At 36.7% G+C, this 16,415-nt stretch overlaps 1 protein-coding gene across 2 annotated transcripts in view; it reads left to right on the top strand.

Moving 5' to 3' along the window:
• The window catches only part of casp8ap2 (caspase 8 associated protein 2), a 42,243-nt gene that overhangs the window by 14,219 nt on the left and 11,609 nt on the right, over positions 1-16,415 (top strand). For both annotated transcript variants that reach the window (XM_039747982.1, XM_039747983.1), the window contains 5 exons: positions 4,028-4,114; positions 4,221-4,327; positions 6,608-6,682; positions 9,979-10,094; positions 12,336-14,941. In XM_039747982.1, the coding sequence (XP_039603916.1) occupies positions 4,028-4,114; positions 4,221-4,327; positions 6,608-6,682; positions 9,979-10,094; positions 12,336-14,941 (2,991 nt within the window). The remainder of the gene's footprint in view (positions 1-4,027; positions 4,115-4,220; positions 4,328-6,607; positions 6,683-9,978; positions 10,095-12,335; positions 14,942-16,415) is intronic.

Genomic DNA, 16,415 nt, shown 5'->3' with positions numbered 1-16,415 from the left:
TTAACAAATTGATGTGGTAGATCCTCTCACTCGGCCGACGATTAGGTTGTTTAACTAAATAGTCGACGAGCCCCTTTCTTTCCTTAACCTCGTATGGCCCCTGCCAGTGAGCTAGCAACTTGGAATGGGAGGTAGGAACGAGCACCATCACTCGATCCCCCGCACGGAACTCCCGGAGGACGGAGTTGCAGTTGTAACATCGGGCCTGCGCTGCCTGCACACGAGTCACGTGGTCCTTTAGGAGTGGCCTGATTTTAGCGAGCCTGTCGTGCAGTTGCTCCACATTCTCCAATATATTGGAGGAGGGAAGGGCCTCAGCCTCCCAGCCCTCTTTTAGTATGTCCAAAAGTCCTCGGGGTTGTTGCCCGTACAATAACTCAAAAGGGAAGAAGCCCGTAGAGGCCTGGGGCACTTCTCGGTAGGCAAAAAGCACGAGCGGTAAGAGCTGGTCCCAATTCCTGCCATCGGCGTTGACTACCTTGCGAAGCATCTGTTTAAGCGTCTCATTAAATGGGTATCGGGTAGCATAGTCCACCATGACCAATATATATTTGTGGCCACGGTTTGAGGGCTCCAGGGGTCCGACTAAGTCCACCCCTATTCTGTCAAAGGGAATATCTATCAGGGGTATGGGGACGAGAGGAGCGCGGTCCCTCCTAGGAATCTGGCGAATCTGACATTCCGGACAGGATTGGCAGAAACGCCGGACCTCCTCGTTGATCCCGGGCCAGTAAAATCGGAGTTTAATCCTTTCTAATGTTTTTTTCGGCCCCGAGGTGGAGGTGAGCGTGAGCTAGTTCACATACCTCCCGCCGGAAGGTACGCGGGACTAGCAACAACTTCCGGAGAATGATTTGTTGTATTGGGTGGCGATCCACGAGGGAGAGGTGCGGAACAAAGAAGGGCTCGCGTGGCATGGATTCATCAGCTTATGAGCTGCCTGGCAGAGCAATCGCATTACGGGCAAACCGCAGGGAATCGTCATTCCACTGCTCTCTTTTAAATGAGGCAGGCGTGGAGCGAAACTGATGGTCCAAATTGCTCAGGGGGTCTTGTAAGCTGGTCAGCAGAAGCGTCCCCAGGCTCGTCCCTTCCCCGGCGGATACTTCCGGGTTAGGGTCCGTTGCCAGAGAGGCGTCCCCTGATGTGCATGCGCCATTAGGGCCTTCCCCTAGAGCATGGTGTGGAGACCGCGGGAACGGTGCCTCGCCCTCTCATAACCAGACCCAGTGAGGCCCCGGGAGCGGTGTTTGTCTTACCGCATTTTCTGTGCGACCAGTCTTGTCTCCAAATCACTGGGTAGGGGGGTTCGGGCAACACCGCAACCATCAAGTTGGATAACTGCCCCTTCCAGGTGATATAACAGCGAGCTGAACGATATGACTTGGTCTCCCCATGCACGCAAGTGACTTGCAAATGTTGTTTAAGCCACTGTCGCGGTAATACATAGCGGCGAGTGACAATGGTAATGTTGCTGCCGGAGTCAAACAGAGCCACCACCGAGTGCCCATTCAACAACACCACTCCCGTGTTAGGACTTGCCAGCGGGTGCGACGGAGTACAGTACCTTTCCGCGGTGGCCCAGGTGCAGTCCATCGGCTCCAAGGTTGTGTTGAGGGGGCAGGTCGGCAGTAGGTGGCCGGTCTCACCGCACTTGTAACTTGGACCTTGGCGGTGCTTCCGCAGCCCGTCGAGAGGGCTTGGGGGTGGCCGCCCGTCCCTGTCGGTTCCCACGAGCTTGCCTTTCCGACCCCCCGGCTCGGAAGACCGCAAGCTGACACTCCAGGACTTCCAGGAGTCCGGACTTATCCTTGTAGGGGTGGCGCCGGACCTGCTGGGCAAGGGAGCTAGGCAGGGCGTTTACCAGGCCTTCACAGGCCACCTGCTCCACGACCTTCCGGGCTTGGGGACCCTCGGGCCGTAGCCAACGTCTCATTTTTCCCCAGAAGTCGAAGGACTGTGCTCAGGTCGGCTTCTCGGGGTCAAACTACCAGCTCCACCATTCAGCTGCCTTCTTGCCCTGCGTAATGCTGTAGCGTGCCAGGATCTCCTGTTTTAGGAGATCGTAACTCGCAGCCTCCTCCTCGGGGAGGTCGTAGTAAGCCCGCTACGCGGGTCCCTTCAGGTAGGGCGCCAGAATGGACGCCCACTCGGACCGCTGCCACTCGTTCCGGGTGGCGATCCTTTCGAAAATGCCCAGGTAGGACTCTATATCGTCCGCTTCAGTCATAGGCACCAGAGGCGGAGGCGTTGGTCGAGGCGGGTCGGGTCTTACCCTCCGGGCTTCTGCCAACCTGGCCTTCGTTTCCTCCAACTCCCGGGTGGTAGCGGCTTGTGCTTGTTGCAGGGCCAGGATCTGGGCATTCATCCCCTGCAGCACTGTGTTGAGGTCCTGCCCTTCAGTCATCTTTTCCGGACTTCTATCCTGCCGACTAGGCCACTGTAAAATATGCAACAAGAGACAACATAAAGGTTTGGGGTTTCCGGCCCCGTATATTGCAGAGAAATCCACAATCAAAAACTGGTCAAATTATATAAACAAAACAGTTCATATTTGCGACGCCATACTAGGCGTCGGCGGCCATTTTATAAGGGAGGAGCCGGAAGTGGAGGAATGCTGGGAAGGAACCGTGAGGGAGGATGGGACTGATGACGTCAGGAAAGATGGCAGAGGAAGGGCGGAAGTAACGTACTTCGGGAATGAGTCTTATGGTGGCGGAGCGTCTTTGTTCCTGGAAGAAAGCAAAGGAGAAAGGTTAGTACCCCGCCACTCCCTGCCGGCGATCGTCTTCCGAAGCGTGTTCAGGTCCGTCCGCGGTCTCCCATTCACGCGTGCGTGACAATATATATATGCCAGCAACACTCATGACAATGACAAAACAATTACATTGTCAATCATGTTACATTATTATTAAAATGTTTCCTTTTCTTTTTACTTCTCCGCTGCCAAGCGCGGGTATTTTGCTATATAGATATATAGATATGAGAACAACACTCATCAATGACAAAACAATTACATTAACAATCATGTTATGTTATTTTTAAAATTTTTCCTTTTCTTTTTCATAACTTCTTTAACACACTACTTCTCCGCTGCGAAGCGTGGGTATTCTGCTAGTATTTAATATTCTTTGGCTGGCTTCTTAGATTGTCCAGAAAAGGAAGATACTCATATGGTTAAGCACTTAAAAGTAAAAATAAATACCTTACTGGTGTTTTAAATTACAGTATAATGATTGAGATATAACTAAGCAATCAGTCATCCACTACTGTAAAAGTCCATTTGAAATACTATATATAATACACAGTCTAATCAAATATACAGTCGATACGTTGATTGATAATATGTAACTGTCTACCAGTTAATTGCAAACTAGCATGCCGTAAAGTTAAGACAAGTGAAAATTGAAAGAGCAAGAAAAAACAGGTATTGCAGTGGTTACCATTAATTTGACAAGATGTAAATGTAATTTCACATGTGTTTTATATGCACAAAATGTTAGGTTGTATTGTACAAATCTTATAAACACTCCCGCAAAGCTTGTGTTCGTTCTTTCCTTAAAGTAAGCAAGATGTAGCGTGGTTAAGTGTATTTTTCAAAGCATGTATTTCATTTACTGTGAATTCAGTTAATGCCAAACTTTTATGCAAATGATGCATGAGATATTTTTTAATGCCTTCAGGATAGGAAGAGTGCAGCACAAATCAAACACACTGGCTGAAAATAATACAACTTCAGTTAATATTTTTTGCTGTGCATCGTTAAATCCAGTAAAAGCAGCTGTTCATGCTTTACCAAGCTGCAAAGCTCCTATTTAAGGTTGTTTAAAACTTTCTAGTTGTACGTTATATTTTGGTTGTTGGACAAATCGATGGAATCATAATGTTTTGGGTATGTGTTATACAATGATTAATTGTAATCGATAAGGAAATCTGTAAACACTACAAGAAAATTCAGGATTAACAACACTTTTACTTTTAGTGAGTATATTTTGTAGTTTTATACGGTTTGTTCATTTTCTTGCAGATTCACCTTTGCTGTGCAATGATGATTCAGTGGACATTTATTCTGGACTTGATAATGAAAACAGTCCACGATATAACTTGGATTCAGGTAACTTGCTAGTATAAATACAAATGGCAAAGCAGTCATTGTTGCCTCTGTATTTAAACTTTTAATGTTCTTATACTAAGATGTGGACTTCTTGTTCAAATTTTAGAGAAAGCCAACAAACTTTTTTCACCTTCAAGACACAAAGATTCTTTGGATTTGTATGAAGAAATACTTACTGAAGAACGTAAAGAGCGAGATGCCTCTTACAATGAGGTATAGTATAGCTGAGTAAAATATTATTTAATAAAATGCTTATAATTTAGCTTGTTAAAATGTTTTAATGCATTCAAACACATAGTATCAGGGTATTTTATAATATACAAATATGTTGTCCTGCAAGTAATTTTATTTATTTTTAAGGTATGAATGAACTGAGAATCAGCCATATTTTTTTAAAAATCTGAGTTCTTGGTTAGAAATTGGAATAATTTTTTCTCTGCAGAAATTTAAAGTTACTGTATTTAAAATATATTTATTGTTTACTATAGATGGATGGATAATTGGGATATTTTAGGAATTTGTATTACATTAGATCTGGTTTATTATTTTTAAGCTGGATTTAAAATAAACTCTCCTTGATTGGAGTTGCCATATTTATTTGAAGTGTTAGCTTTCATTAATTAGTAGTTCAGTGTTTCCTTTAACTGTGATTAGTTGTATGTGGGAAATAAATGTCGGTTATACCATATTGCTAGATGGCTTGATGCTTTTACACAAGGTTGAGCTATATGTCAAACTGAAAAAATGTGGATAACATCCTGGGTTAGACCTCTGGTGTAGAAGTTTATTCAATTAAAAATTTTGTACACTTCTTTATAGATTCTCTCTCTTTTTAGGGATGCATCAAAATTTTTGAATGTTACATATTTTTTTGTACTTCATTTCATGGGTTATTTGATGGTTACTGTGTGATGAAAATTATTTTTAGAAATAATGTTTTGTTATAAAGAATTTTGTACTGAGAAATGTATTTTGAGCAATCTCTAGTGTAGGATTATTGTTTTTGTTGGTCGCAGGAACCTAACCACATGTTTCGCAGTGGTTCAGTGTATTAACATTCACTTCTTTGATTTTTCGCAACATTACCCCTGCAACTGTTGAGGACTTGACTGTATATCCATGTTTGGATGTTTTATGGTATATCTGGAAACTACTTTTTCTTAACGATTTCAGTAAATGGGCTGAGAGTCTTTACTAAGACAATTTATTTTGCGAGTTGAAGAGTACTGGTTCATTTCATTAGATAATTTTGGTGCATGTTTCATGTCTACATGTTGATGCTAAAAAGTAATCGTAATTAGATAGTGTGAGTTCAAAGTAAAATACATTTGTGGGAAAAAAAAAATAATAATAATACTTTGGTTATTCATAATGCACAAACCTTTTTTGAGCCTGGGTGCAATACCAATCCAAGAAATAAGAAAATTTAAGAAGGGATGATGGTATTTATATAAAAAAAAAAAATTCTACTATACTTGCATCCTAGTTATGCTTTACGGAACTTACTTTTGAGAACCAAATGATTTGGTGATTTTTCTCTGTTATTATATTTATTTGCTGTTTGATACAAGTGGAAAGTCATGGTTCATAGTTACCAGTGCCTTTTTATAGAATAATTTCCATGTTTTTGATTTTTCAGTAGTTTATCTAAAAATATCACTAAAATGTATATTTATATATCTATATATATCTATATAAATAATATAATATATAATGTCTCATACGTGTTAAACTATCCAAATGTCCGGGACAGCGGTTGGTCAAAAAAGCAATCAAGGAGATTGACGTTATTAGACACAGCACTTGTGTAGAGAGTAATTTTCAATCATTAATGGTGATGAACAATTGAAGATAGTATTTGCAGAGTTTTAACACAAGTTTTAATATGTGCTCATTTAAGAGATGCGTATGCTTTCAATTAAGCCAGTCTTTAGCAGTGCATTCAAAGTCAACTGTCATTTTGGTCTTTTTTTTTTTTTTACTTTTGACACTTCTGTGTCTCGTACAATATGCCAATGTGAGAATTACTGTAATGCATTGGCCTCGTTTTCTTATCTTCTTTACAACTTGCCTTTTAGGAAGGTATTCAAATTCAGGTTGTACTTGCTCAAGTAGTATTTTGTTAAAAGCTCAGATTTAAGATCATTGTTTTAGTTTAAACTAAATTTTTAATTCCTTTTGTTGATTCTTCATTAAATTTGTGATTCAGTGTGTGTTTGCTTCATGATTTTTTGTATTAATTTAATAATTAACCGTTTTAATGTTAGATGCAATTAATTACATACATTTATGCAATTTTTTTTAATTGATTCACAGTCCTTCTATAATCTTTTTATAGGCATTCATTTAGGTTTCAGCTTGTTTGTTTTAGAAAATATAAATATACAATGTTAAACCACAAATATTAATTGTGTTTATTTTTTAGATAGAGAAATACATTTTAGGAAACAAATTTTTGACACTAGTCATTTTCTGTCTCTCTCTCTCATACAGCTGAAGATGAAACTGGAGTGCATGCATTTGCAAGTTAAAGAGCTCCTCAGTAAGCTGCAGGATGTTCAGTCACAGGTTAGTTTTTATTATGGTGAAAAGAGCAGAAGTAATGAAATGCATTTTTTCATATTCATTGTAAATAGATTTTTATCATTACAGAGGTTATGTGGGGAGTATTCACTAGGAATGAAGACATTCCACCAACTTACATATTTTTTAAGCTACCAATAACTGGGGTTGTTCCAGATTGTATGTGTTTTTAAGTGGCATAATTTGCATAATGAATATTCAAATGATATGACAAAGGGCAAGATCAAAGTTCCCAAAAGTAAATCAGTCCTACTGTGAAATTGATTAAAATATTATGCTTTTTCCCTTCATATGCAGCCAGCATAGCAGCTTTAAGTGACTAGAAATACTTGATGTAGCCAAACCTTTGTTGTGGAAAGCAATTTTAAAATGGAGTAGAAAGATTAATTATTTTTATTGTAAATTTAAAGAAATTATTCATTGCCAGTTAGAGAAACTATGCAGTTAACATTAGCAAAATAGGTCTAATATAAAGGCTAGATGTATATACATTGGTTGTTCACAATTGATATTGACAGTTGGTTATTTAAGGGCTACATCTGTGCTGTTTGTAGATGTGTCCTGTTGTAATCCTCAAAATAAGGCTATCAAATTTTAATAGCCAGAGTGATATGCAGTTCATCTTGATTGGTCAATCGATTCTTGCTGTGGGATCTTGTGATTTTTCCATAGATTTAAGTGACCTAAACAATTACATGTATGTTTCAAGCCAATAGTTTGAAACCGGGTGAGATGATGTAAAAAGCCGCATTTTGTCCAGTTTTCTTGGCAGTGAATTCTAGCTGTCAAATTAATTTTAGTAACAGAGCATTAGCAAGCATTACAACAGATGAAGAGGCACGTCTGTTTACGTAAATTACTCATTAATACATGTGCTCTTTGTTGGACTAAAAACTATTGTAATCGTGCCTGCAAATTCCATCATATTGCCCATTCCAGCATTTAAGTCAAGCTATATCCAGCTTAATTGCTGCCAGCGACTGCTGATTCAAATATGCTTGTATGCAGGCATGCTGGTTTTAGACTTGTTGCAAGTAATTTGCACATAATGTGGTGTAAATAATTGTGCAGTATAGTTACCATTTTATTTTATAGTTTTGTTGTTACTCTTTATTTGTGTATAGTGTTTCTCCTCACACTCTAGATTTTACTTTACCACATTTTTAATTATATTTTTTTTATAAAAAAATCTTGTTAGTTAACCTCAAGGTGGGGTTTGATAGCTGTGTGTATTTTTTCTCAGCACATTTGTCACCACACGCTTTCATTAGTGATCTTTTCTTCCACACATTTGTCGTGCCACAGTAAGGTTACATTTTTCGTATTATTGAAGGGTGAAAAACTTTAGCCTTTTGGCAAGCTAAGATAAAAATGAAAGCTTATGTGCAAGGTTTATTTGTTTTAATTAGGCATTTCTCTGAAGCCTGTAAAAAGCATGGATAGATGATTCTGCAGGGAGCTGTTTCCCTCTGGTGAATTCACTCTGTGGGAAAACTAACACATTAAATCAGAAAAGTGTTTTGATTAGCAAGCATAAATTGTGTCTAGTCTGAGTGTAGTTGTGCTGTTTGGTAGGCCTGTGATCCACATGTTTATTGTCTGCTTTGCACCCAATTCTGCTAGTATACTGGAAAATATAGGGCCACATACTTTTATTTTTTTCTTTACACATGTTTTGGTCCCCATGAACTGTCTTTAAGTGTATTGGATTCTCTTTGTACCCTTATTTGATTTGTGTGACTAATGTGATTTTTGATTTTGCCAGTCTTCTGGCTCTGGATTAATAAGCATCTTACCAGAAACCTCTCTCTCTTCATATGCCTGCATTACTACAAAACACCCTACATCTTCAGCATGCAGACCAGGGCAAAAATTAAAACAGGGATGTTTGGTCCCAGGAGCCTCCATGCAAATGGACACAGAAGGCAGCGGTTGCCCAAGCAAAGAAAACTTGTTTATGCCCCCAGGCTCATTCAGAGTAATGAACTTGTTTAAACTCAAAAAACCTGAGAAAAAGTTTTATTAAATTAAATCAAAATATTAACTGTAAACAGATTCTTTTTACATGGGTCTTTTCTGATATAGAATTGGAAAGACTCGTGCACAAACAATATTACCAACCGCAAGGAATTAATACATTTGCAAAAATAATGCAGTCATAATTGTGAAATAAGGGACTTAATAGTACTTAAAAATACCAATGATTTAACTTCCCAGCAACACAGTTTTTCCACTACTTTCAAATTAGAAGTTTTGCTAAACAGAACCTAACCAATTTTCCACACCTCCGGCCATTTCTATTCCACATACTGATGAGAGGCAAGACACATGACAGCCCGCATGGAGTTTGCTAAAAGACACTTGAAGGACTCTGAGATGGTGAGAAATAAGATTTTCTGGTCTGATGAGACCAAGATAGAACTTTTTGGCCTTAATTCTAAGCGGTATGTGTGGAGACAACCAGTTACTGCTTATCACTTGTCCAATACAGTCCCCACAGTGAAGCATGGCGGTGGCAGCATCATGCTGTGGGGGTGTTTTTCAGCTGCAGGGACAAGATGACAGGTTGCAATCGAGGGAAAAATGAATACGGCCATGTACAGGGATATCCTGGACAAAAACCTTCTCCAGAGTGCTAAGGTCCTCAGACTGGGCCGAAGGTTTACCTTCCAACAAGACAATGACCCTAAGCACACAGCTAAAATAACGAAGGAGTGGCTTCACAACAACTCTGTGGCTGTTCTTGAATGGCCCAGCCAGAGCCCTGACTTAAACCCAATTGAGCATCTCTGGAGAGACCTAAAAATGGCTGTCCACCAACGTTTACCATCCAACCTGACAGAACTGGAGAGGATCTGCAAGGAGGAATGGCAGAGGATCCCCAAATCCAGGTGTGAAAAACTTGTTGCATTTTTCCCAAGAAGACTCGTGGCTGTATTAGCTCAAAAGGGTGCTTCTACTAAATACAGAGCAAAGGGTCTGAATACTTAGGACCATGTGATATTTCAGTTTTTCTTTTTTAATAAATCTGCAACAATTTCAAAAATTCTTTTTTTTGTCTGTCAATATGGGGTGCTGTGTGTAAATTAATGAGGAAAAAAATTAATTTAAATGATTTTAGCAAATGGCTGCAATATAACAAAGAGTGAAAAATTGAAGGGGGTCTGAATACTTTCCGTACCCACTGTAAAATATTGTGTTGATGCTGAATAGACTTGTTTATTTAAGACATCAACGTTTTTCATGTTTACAAAAGTAAACATTTTTTTATTTTTATATAGAACATGAACCTTCATAATGAGAATATGCATTTGAAAAAGAACATATCTGCAGTTATCAAAACTGCAAGAATGGAAATTATTCGTAAAGATGAAGAAATCAGCCGTTTAAATCAAAGGTGAGAATAAAACATATATAATACAGCTTGAGCTATTTTATTAGCTTAGACATTAAGATGATTTGCTTGACTTTGGTCACAATTCTGCTTGCTATTTGAATCTAATATGAATAACAAAAGGGTACAAAGTCAGTAAAGGTTCAATTTATTTACAGTGTCTTGCCAATAAATTAATTTCAACAATACCTGAATGCATTTTTCTATTATTTTTGGCTTATTATTTTAAGGTATAACTCTGAAATAGTGAACACAAATGTAACAAATCAAAACCTGTTTTAGAAATAAATGATTTTTACTTTCCTACGTCTTAAGAGCTTAAAAGTGACAGTTTTTGAGGATTTTCTATCAAGACAGCAGTGGAAGGATTGTTTTTGAACTACTATTCATTATTTGCGAAATTCATTATGGAAAACGGTGCAAACTACCATTGAGGACAGGCAGTTGTAACTGATATCAGAACCAGAACTTAACAAAATTTCTACAAGGAATAGGTGAAAGATAAGTTGTAACTGCAAAAAGTATTACAGAAATGTTTTTGCCAAATTAAGCCTATATAATTACTGTTTATACTGCTTAAAATATATCTTCCAAGAGTGAAATTATCCTTGTATTTGCCTGTGAAATTTGTTAATTGTGCAATTTATGCATGTCAAATGGAATCAATCCATTTTCAGATATATTATCAAGTTAGTGAAGAGCTATGGCAGCATTCATCTGCGCAAGGAGAAATATTTAAATATTATTTCCATGCTAATAATATATATATATAATATATATATATATATATATATATATATATATATATATATATATATATATATAGACACAGTAGTGTTATAATATAATATGGTATATATATATATATATATATATATATATATATATATATATATATATATATATATATATATATATATAGTATATATAATATGGTTCAGCCTTAGTTTCTAGAATTAGCTATAGTGTCAAAAGACGCACTGTAACGTAAGCCATAATATCTTCAGTCATTGCAGAAGCAATCCTGTAACACTGAATTGAAGTAAAAGTGAAGTTTGCATGACATAAATTTTCTAGGAGACATTTCCAAGCATATATAGTATTGTATAAGCATTATCTTAAGGCTGAAAAGAAAAACAGTCAAATAATTCAATTACACATATATTAATCTGAGGATTTTAATTTTAAGATTGTTTCTTCTGATGTTGTTATTGTACATTTGTTTTTTCAGTAATCAATAAGTACATCTTTAGGATTAGTTTAAGTTAAACCTATGAACTTGCTTAAAGCAGCAGTATATGATATAACACTCATACATACAAGTCCAAGAAAACTGTTCTTGTGGGAATATAGGTGGAAAATAAACCATCTGGATACATTTGCTGTAAAGACATTTATTTAAATAATTTTTGCTTTAATGTGCACTTGCTTATATTTTTATTTCTAGTAACACTTTATTCTACATTTGATGAAAAATGTACAGGATGTTACTAAAAATGTCAAATACATATAATGTCAACAGTGTGTTTTCATTATTAATACTTGACTGAGTTATTACTTCAAAGTATTTCCTGTCATTTTATATTTATTTTAGGTAAGCCACTATTTGTTTGTCCCTCTACTTAATATGGACAAATGTGTCCCTCAACAGCAGATGGGCAAACATACAAAAAAAAAAAAACTTAAACGCTCCATTCCTATGTTTAAACCTTTTTGCTAATATAATAGGACAATATTATTAGAACTATTGGTCAATGAAAGAACAATTTGTGTTACAAATAAAAAAAAATATGTTGTACCTTCCGAAGAACCAATTTTAGACCAGTTGGAGGTCTTCATATTTAAAAAAAAAAAAAAAGGCAACATTATGTAATGGCAGGCACATTTTAAGTTAATATAATTAGCAAATGCAGGCTGGAGAGCAAACAAAAGTGGAGCACATATATTTGCAATTGTAGTTGTCCTCAGCTGCACTTTATGCTAACTCTTGTCCTCTTAGCAGCATGTGTATTTTTAGGTTGCCCTTGACTCAACATTCTCCTGTAAAATACTGTGAACCCATGATAAATCTGTAATCTGTAAGACATTCTTGCATTATTTGCATTCAACAAGCATAAACTGTTCTTTTTACCTTTCACACTGTTTTAAAAGTATGGTACATGTAAATGAAAACATTTTTTAAATAAAAAATACCATATATTATTTAATGTTCAATTATATTTTACATTCTTCTTTTGTTTACAGAGCTTTGAGGAGCAACAATAATCACTTTTACCCACGGCCATCAGTTGATATAACAAAACAAAGAAACACCCAGGAAAGGATGTTAACTTGCACAAGGAAAATCAATTCCTCTGACCAATCAAATGAATTTAGGCCTCCTCATCCTTTAAATTTGAACAAACCTGTTGTTTTCCAGTTTTCTGCAGAAGCTACAAGGGTTCCACAATGTGACTCTGCTTTCAGACCAAACTCTAATGAAAGCATTGTCAGATCTTCACCACAATGTGATAGTGAAAATTCAAGTGTGAAAGATCATAAGCTCTTAACCAGTGAAAGATCTGATATACAACAACAAAGTAGGAGTAAACCGTATGTGGAAAATGACAAAAAGTATTATTCTACAGGAGAGAATTTGAACATGCCTTGTTCAGAAAGAGAAGATCTTAGAAAAGATGATAGGGCAAATGAAAGAGAAAAAGCTGGTAAAGACTATAAAGACTCCAAAAAAGATAATGAAAAGGAAGGGCAGGTTAAAAAAAATCACTGTGATCGAGAACTGTTGTCACTAAGAAGGTCAGAAAGAAGTAAAAGCCCAATCTACTCTAAGAATCTCCCTCAGAGTGAAAACTTAAAGGAGCTTCATGGGACCGGTGAACTAGTGAACAGCCTGCAAAGTCATCTCAGAGATCACGAAGATCTTGGTAAGAGTAGCAGGCACTATCCAAGACACAGACAACATCAAGAAAGATCTGACAAAAGGGACAGCAAGGACCGAAAATATTCAAAAAGCTCATCACAAATCTTTGACAAATCTTCTGGGTCATCTTTAAGTAGAAAATCAAAGAGCAGCATGAGAGGTGAGCACAGAAAGGAAGAGAGAAGGAAAGATGAAGGCAGAAGGAACAAAGTAGAGAGAGAAAAAAGCCCAAAGAGAAGAAAGGAAGAAGAAAAAAGCAAATCCAACAGAAATGAAGATATACATGGTAAATCACAGAAATCTCCACCAACTGGCTCAAGAAAGAGTGGAGAAAAGAAATACATGCACTCTCGTATCAAGTCACCAAGTAAACAAAGCAGTCAAATGACTGATCATTCTAGGAAACAGGATTCACCTGATTCATCAAATCTAAAATCATCCTTTAAACAAACCACTCAGACAACTGATTGCTCAGAAGAATCAAATACAAGCAGCTGCAACATTGTGGGTGATAAAATACAAAGCAGGAATAGAAAATTATGCTTTATGGAAACACTCAACCTCACACTTTCCCCAGTGAAAAAATCAGTTGTTCCATTTGAAGAGGAGATAAAGGAAAAGGACACTTCAGTTCAGAAAGCACCAGAATATGAAGAGGAAATATGCAACATGCCATTTTCAGAGAATACCTTTATTGTACTTGATGAGGCTCAGACAAGTTTATCATCGGATCTTGAACTTTCACAAGAAGAATCACAGAGGTTCTCTATAGAAAAAAATTTAGAAAAAGAAAATAGCATGAGTAGTTTGCCAAGTTCTGGAAATAAAGACGACTTAGAAATGTTACATATCAGTAGGGCTGAAACATTAGAGACATGTAGCGCAGATGAATCTTCAACAAAAAAAAGCCCATCAGTTAATGTAAGTAACACCTCATCTGTAGGTGCCCAAGATGTTATTCCTGCGAAAGCGAATACTGAAAGGCATTTAAATCCTGAGCATTCTACAAGCATAGTGGCAGTAGATGAAGAGAATTGCCGTGAGTCTTCATGTATGTTAAATGTAACTGTTAATAGTGTGTTTCAGATTGAATCTCAAAGTACAGAAGGCACTACCTCTGTTTTAAAACCAGAAGATACCAGTATTTTAAATATTAGTTCAAGTTACTTGGCTCCAGAGGCCAAAATGATAGATGAAAGAACAACAAGCAGCATTCTTCCAGATCACAAAGATGATAGTCTTTGTAGTCCTATTTTGAATGAGTTTGCTGAAAAATCTGAAAAGCTGAATTTAGAAACTGAAAACCTCTTAGAGACTTTGAAAATCCAGGCTGATTCATTTCTAGATGGTGGCAAAGATTCTGAAAATAAATTAGATTGTGGAACACAAAACATACCACCTGATGTAAACATGAACCAACAAGATAACGATGTTTCCATTGAAGCAGTTTCCAGTACAGTTTCGCTTACTGAAAAGGCTTTGGTTGAAAAGAGTTTTATTGATCTTGAAAATCATAATGGCAATGAAATTACCAGCTGCTGTAATACAGAATCACATATTGAAGTTCTTCAGAGCAAAACTGATGTGTCTGAACAGAAGGATGAACAAATTGTATTGAATGAAAAGTCTTCTAATAGTATAGAGAAAACTGTTGAAAATGAAGTTGCTGTAGATGTTTCTGGCGATAGTGAGGACTCTGACTCATCTGGGGCTGATATTTTGGCTGTTCAGTTTTCTAGTTCTGAATCTTTGCCTGAAAAAACAGAAGACATCCAATTGTTTGATGAAGATTCTATGCTGATTACCCTACAAACCATTCGTCAAATTCCAGATGTTATCAGCCCTCTGAAGAGTCCTGTACGACAATTAAGAAAAAGTCCAAGGCATGGCAATTCTGGAATCCCATCCATAGTGAAAACTGGATGTAAAGGTTTGTAGTCAGTCCCATTAAATATTTTGTTATTTTGAATGTGGATTTTAATTATAAAATTTATGTTTGGTACATTGTGAAATGTTATCTCTGAATTGGCTGCTCTTCTGATATGACATTATGCAGTGATGCTATAGTAACAGTATTACAGTTAACATTTCAGGTGATTTTTTTATATTTTTGTTAAATATTTTATTGATTTCATAGTTTTATTAAGTAAATGTATAAGCTGGTCAGAATACGAAAATCAGAAAAAAAAAAATATATATATATTGTCTTACAGATGCATCATGACATATATCTACATTTTTTTAATGATGGACTAGATTGGCATTTGCACAAACTGCTGCACAGGAGGCTAGGATTGTATTTCCTCCTTTTTTTTTTTTTTTTTTTTTTGCTCATTTTTGTAGCCTACAATGAGCAGAGTATATCACAATAAATTATTTTTCAACATTTTCATTACATACATACTATAACATGCCTGGGCATATTTGAACCAGCTAAACGTAGTTTGGCATAAAATCCGCATATTATAGTGCACTGAAATGCCTTCTTGCATTGAGCATAGGAGGTAAAGATTAGGACTATTTTTTGTAATACACATGATGAATGTCATAATTTTCAATGGTATTACCCAAAAACTAGCAAAACTGTACAAAACTGTTTTGTTGAACTAAACAGAGGAAAAAAAGTCTTGATTTTGTTTTCCGAAAAAAAAGAAAGCATTGTAGAATTGAGTAATATTTGATTGGTTAAATAAATGTAAGCTGAGGCACACAGTGTTGTATGTATTGCCAATAGTACCTCACACCTTCAAAGTTCTGGATAAAAATTCCACTCTGGGCCCTACCTGCATGGAGTTTACTCATTTGCCCAGTAATCATATGAGTTTTCCTAAGCCAGTATCATCCACATCCCAAAAATACTCCGATTAGGATAATTGGTGAACCTGAATTGGTTTTATTTTTGAGGGTATTTACACTAGACTTTGTGTTGTGTGATAGAGGTGTACCCAATTCTCTCTTGGACTGTATTGAATAGAATTTCCAAGTTTCAGGAAATTTTATAAATGAATGACAAAGTAATTTTATAATAAATTTATCCTCCTCAGTTGTGTTTTTGCTATGCATTTTGTTTATAATATTTATCAAAAGTAATTTTTTTTTATCTTTTAGGGTTAGTATGGTTCTTGTTTTCTCTTTTATAAGTGAGTAATTGTAATGGATTATTTAAATTGTTTAATTGTTCCCTGTGCACTACTAGTGTGCAAAACTGATATAATTTAATTTTTGCTTTGCACCTTCCCCCACCGTAACCTGTCCTCTGTGGGGGAGGAGCAAAAGCTTTAGATTAGTCACAAATTTCAATGTCCAGTTTTCGACTGATCTCAACATTTTAGGGTCCCCTGATACTGAAAACATCCATATCTCAGTGATGGGTGTGTGTTTGTCTTGTGTGTCAGTTTCTTGAG

This window comes from Polypterus senegalus, chromosome 3, assembly GCF_016835505.1.
Source record: "Polypterus senegalus isolate Bchr_013 chromosome 3, ASM1683550v1, whole genome shotgun sequence".
Taxonomy (NCBI): domain Eukaryota; kingdom Metazoa; phylum Chordata; class Cladistia; order Polypteriformes; family Polypteridae; genus Polypterus; species Polypterus senegalus.
This window is presented reverse-complemented; position numbering and strand designations above follow the sequence as displayed.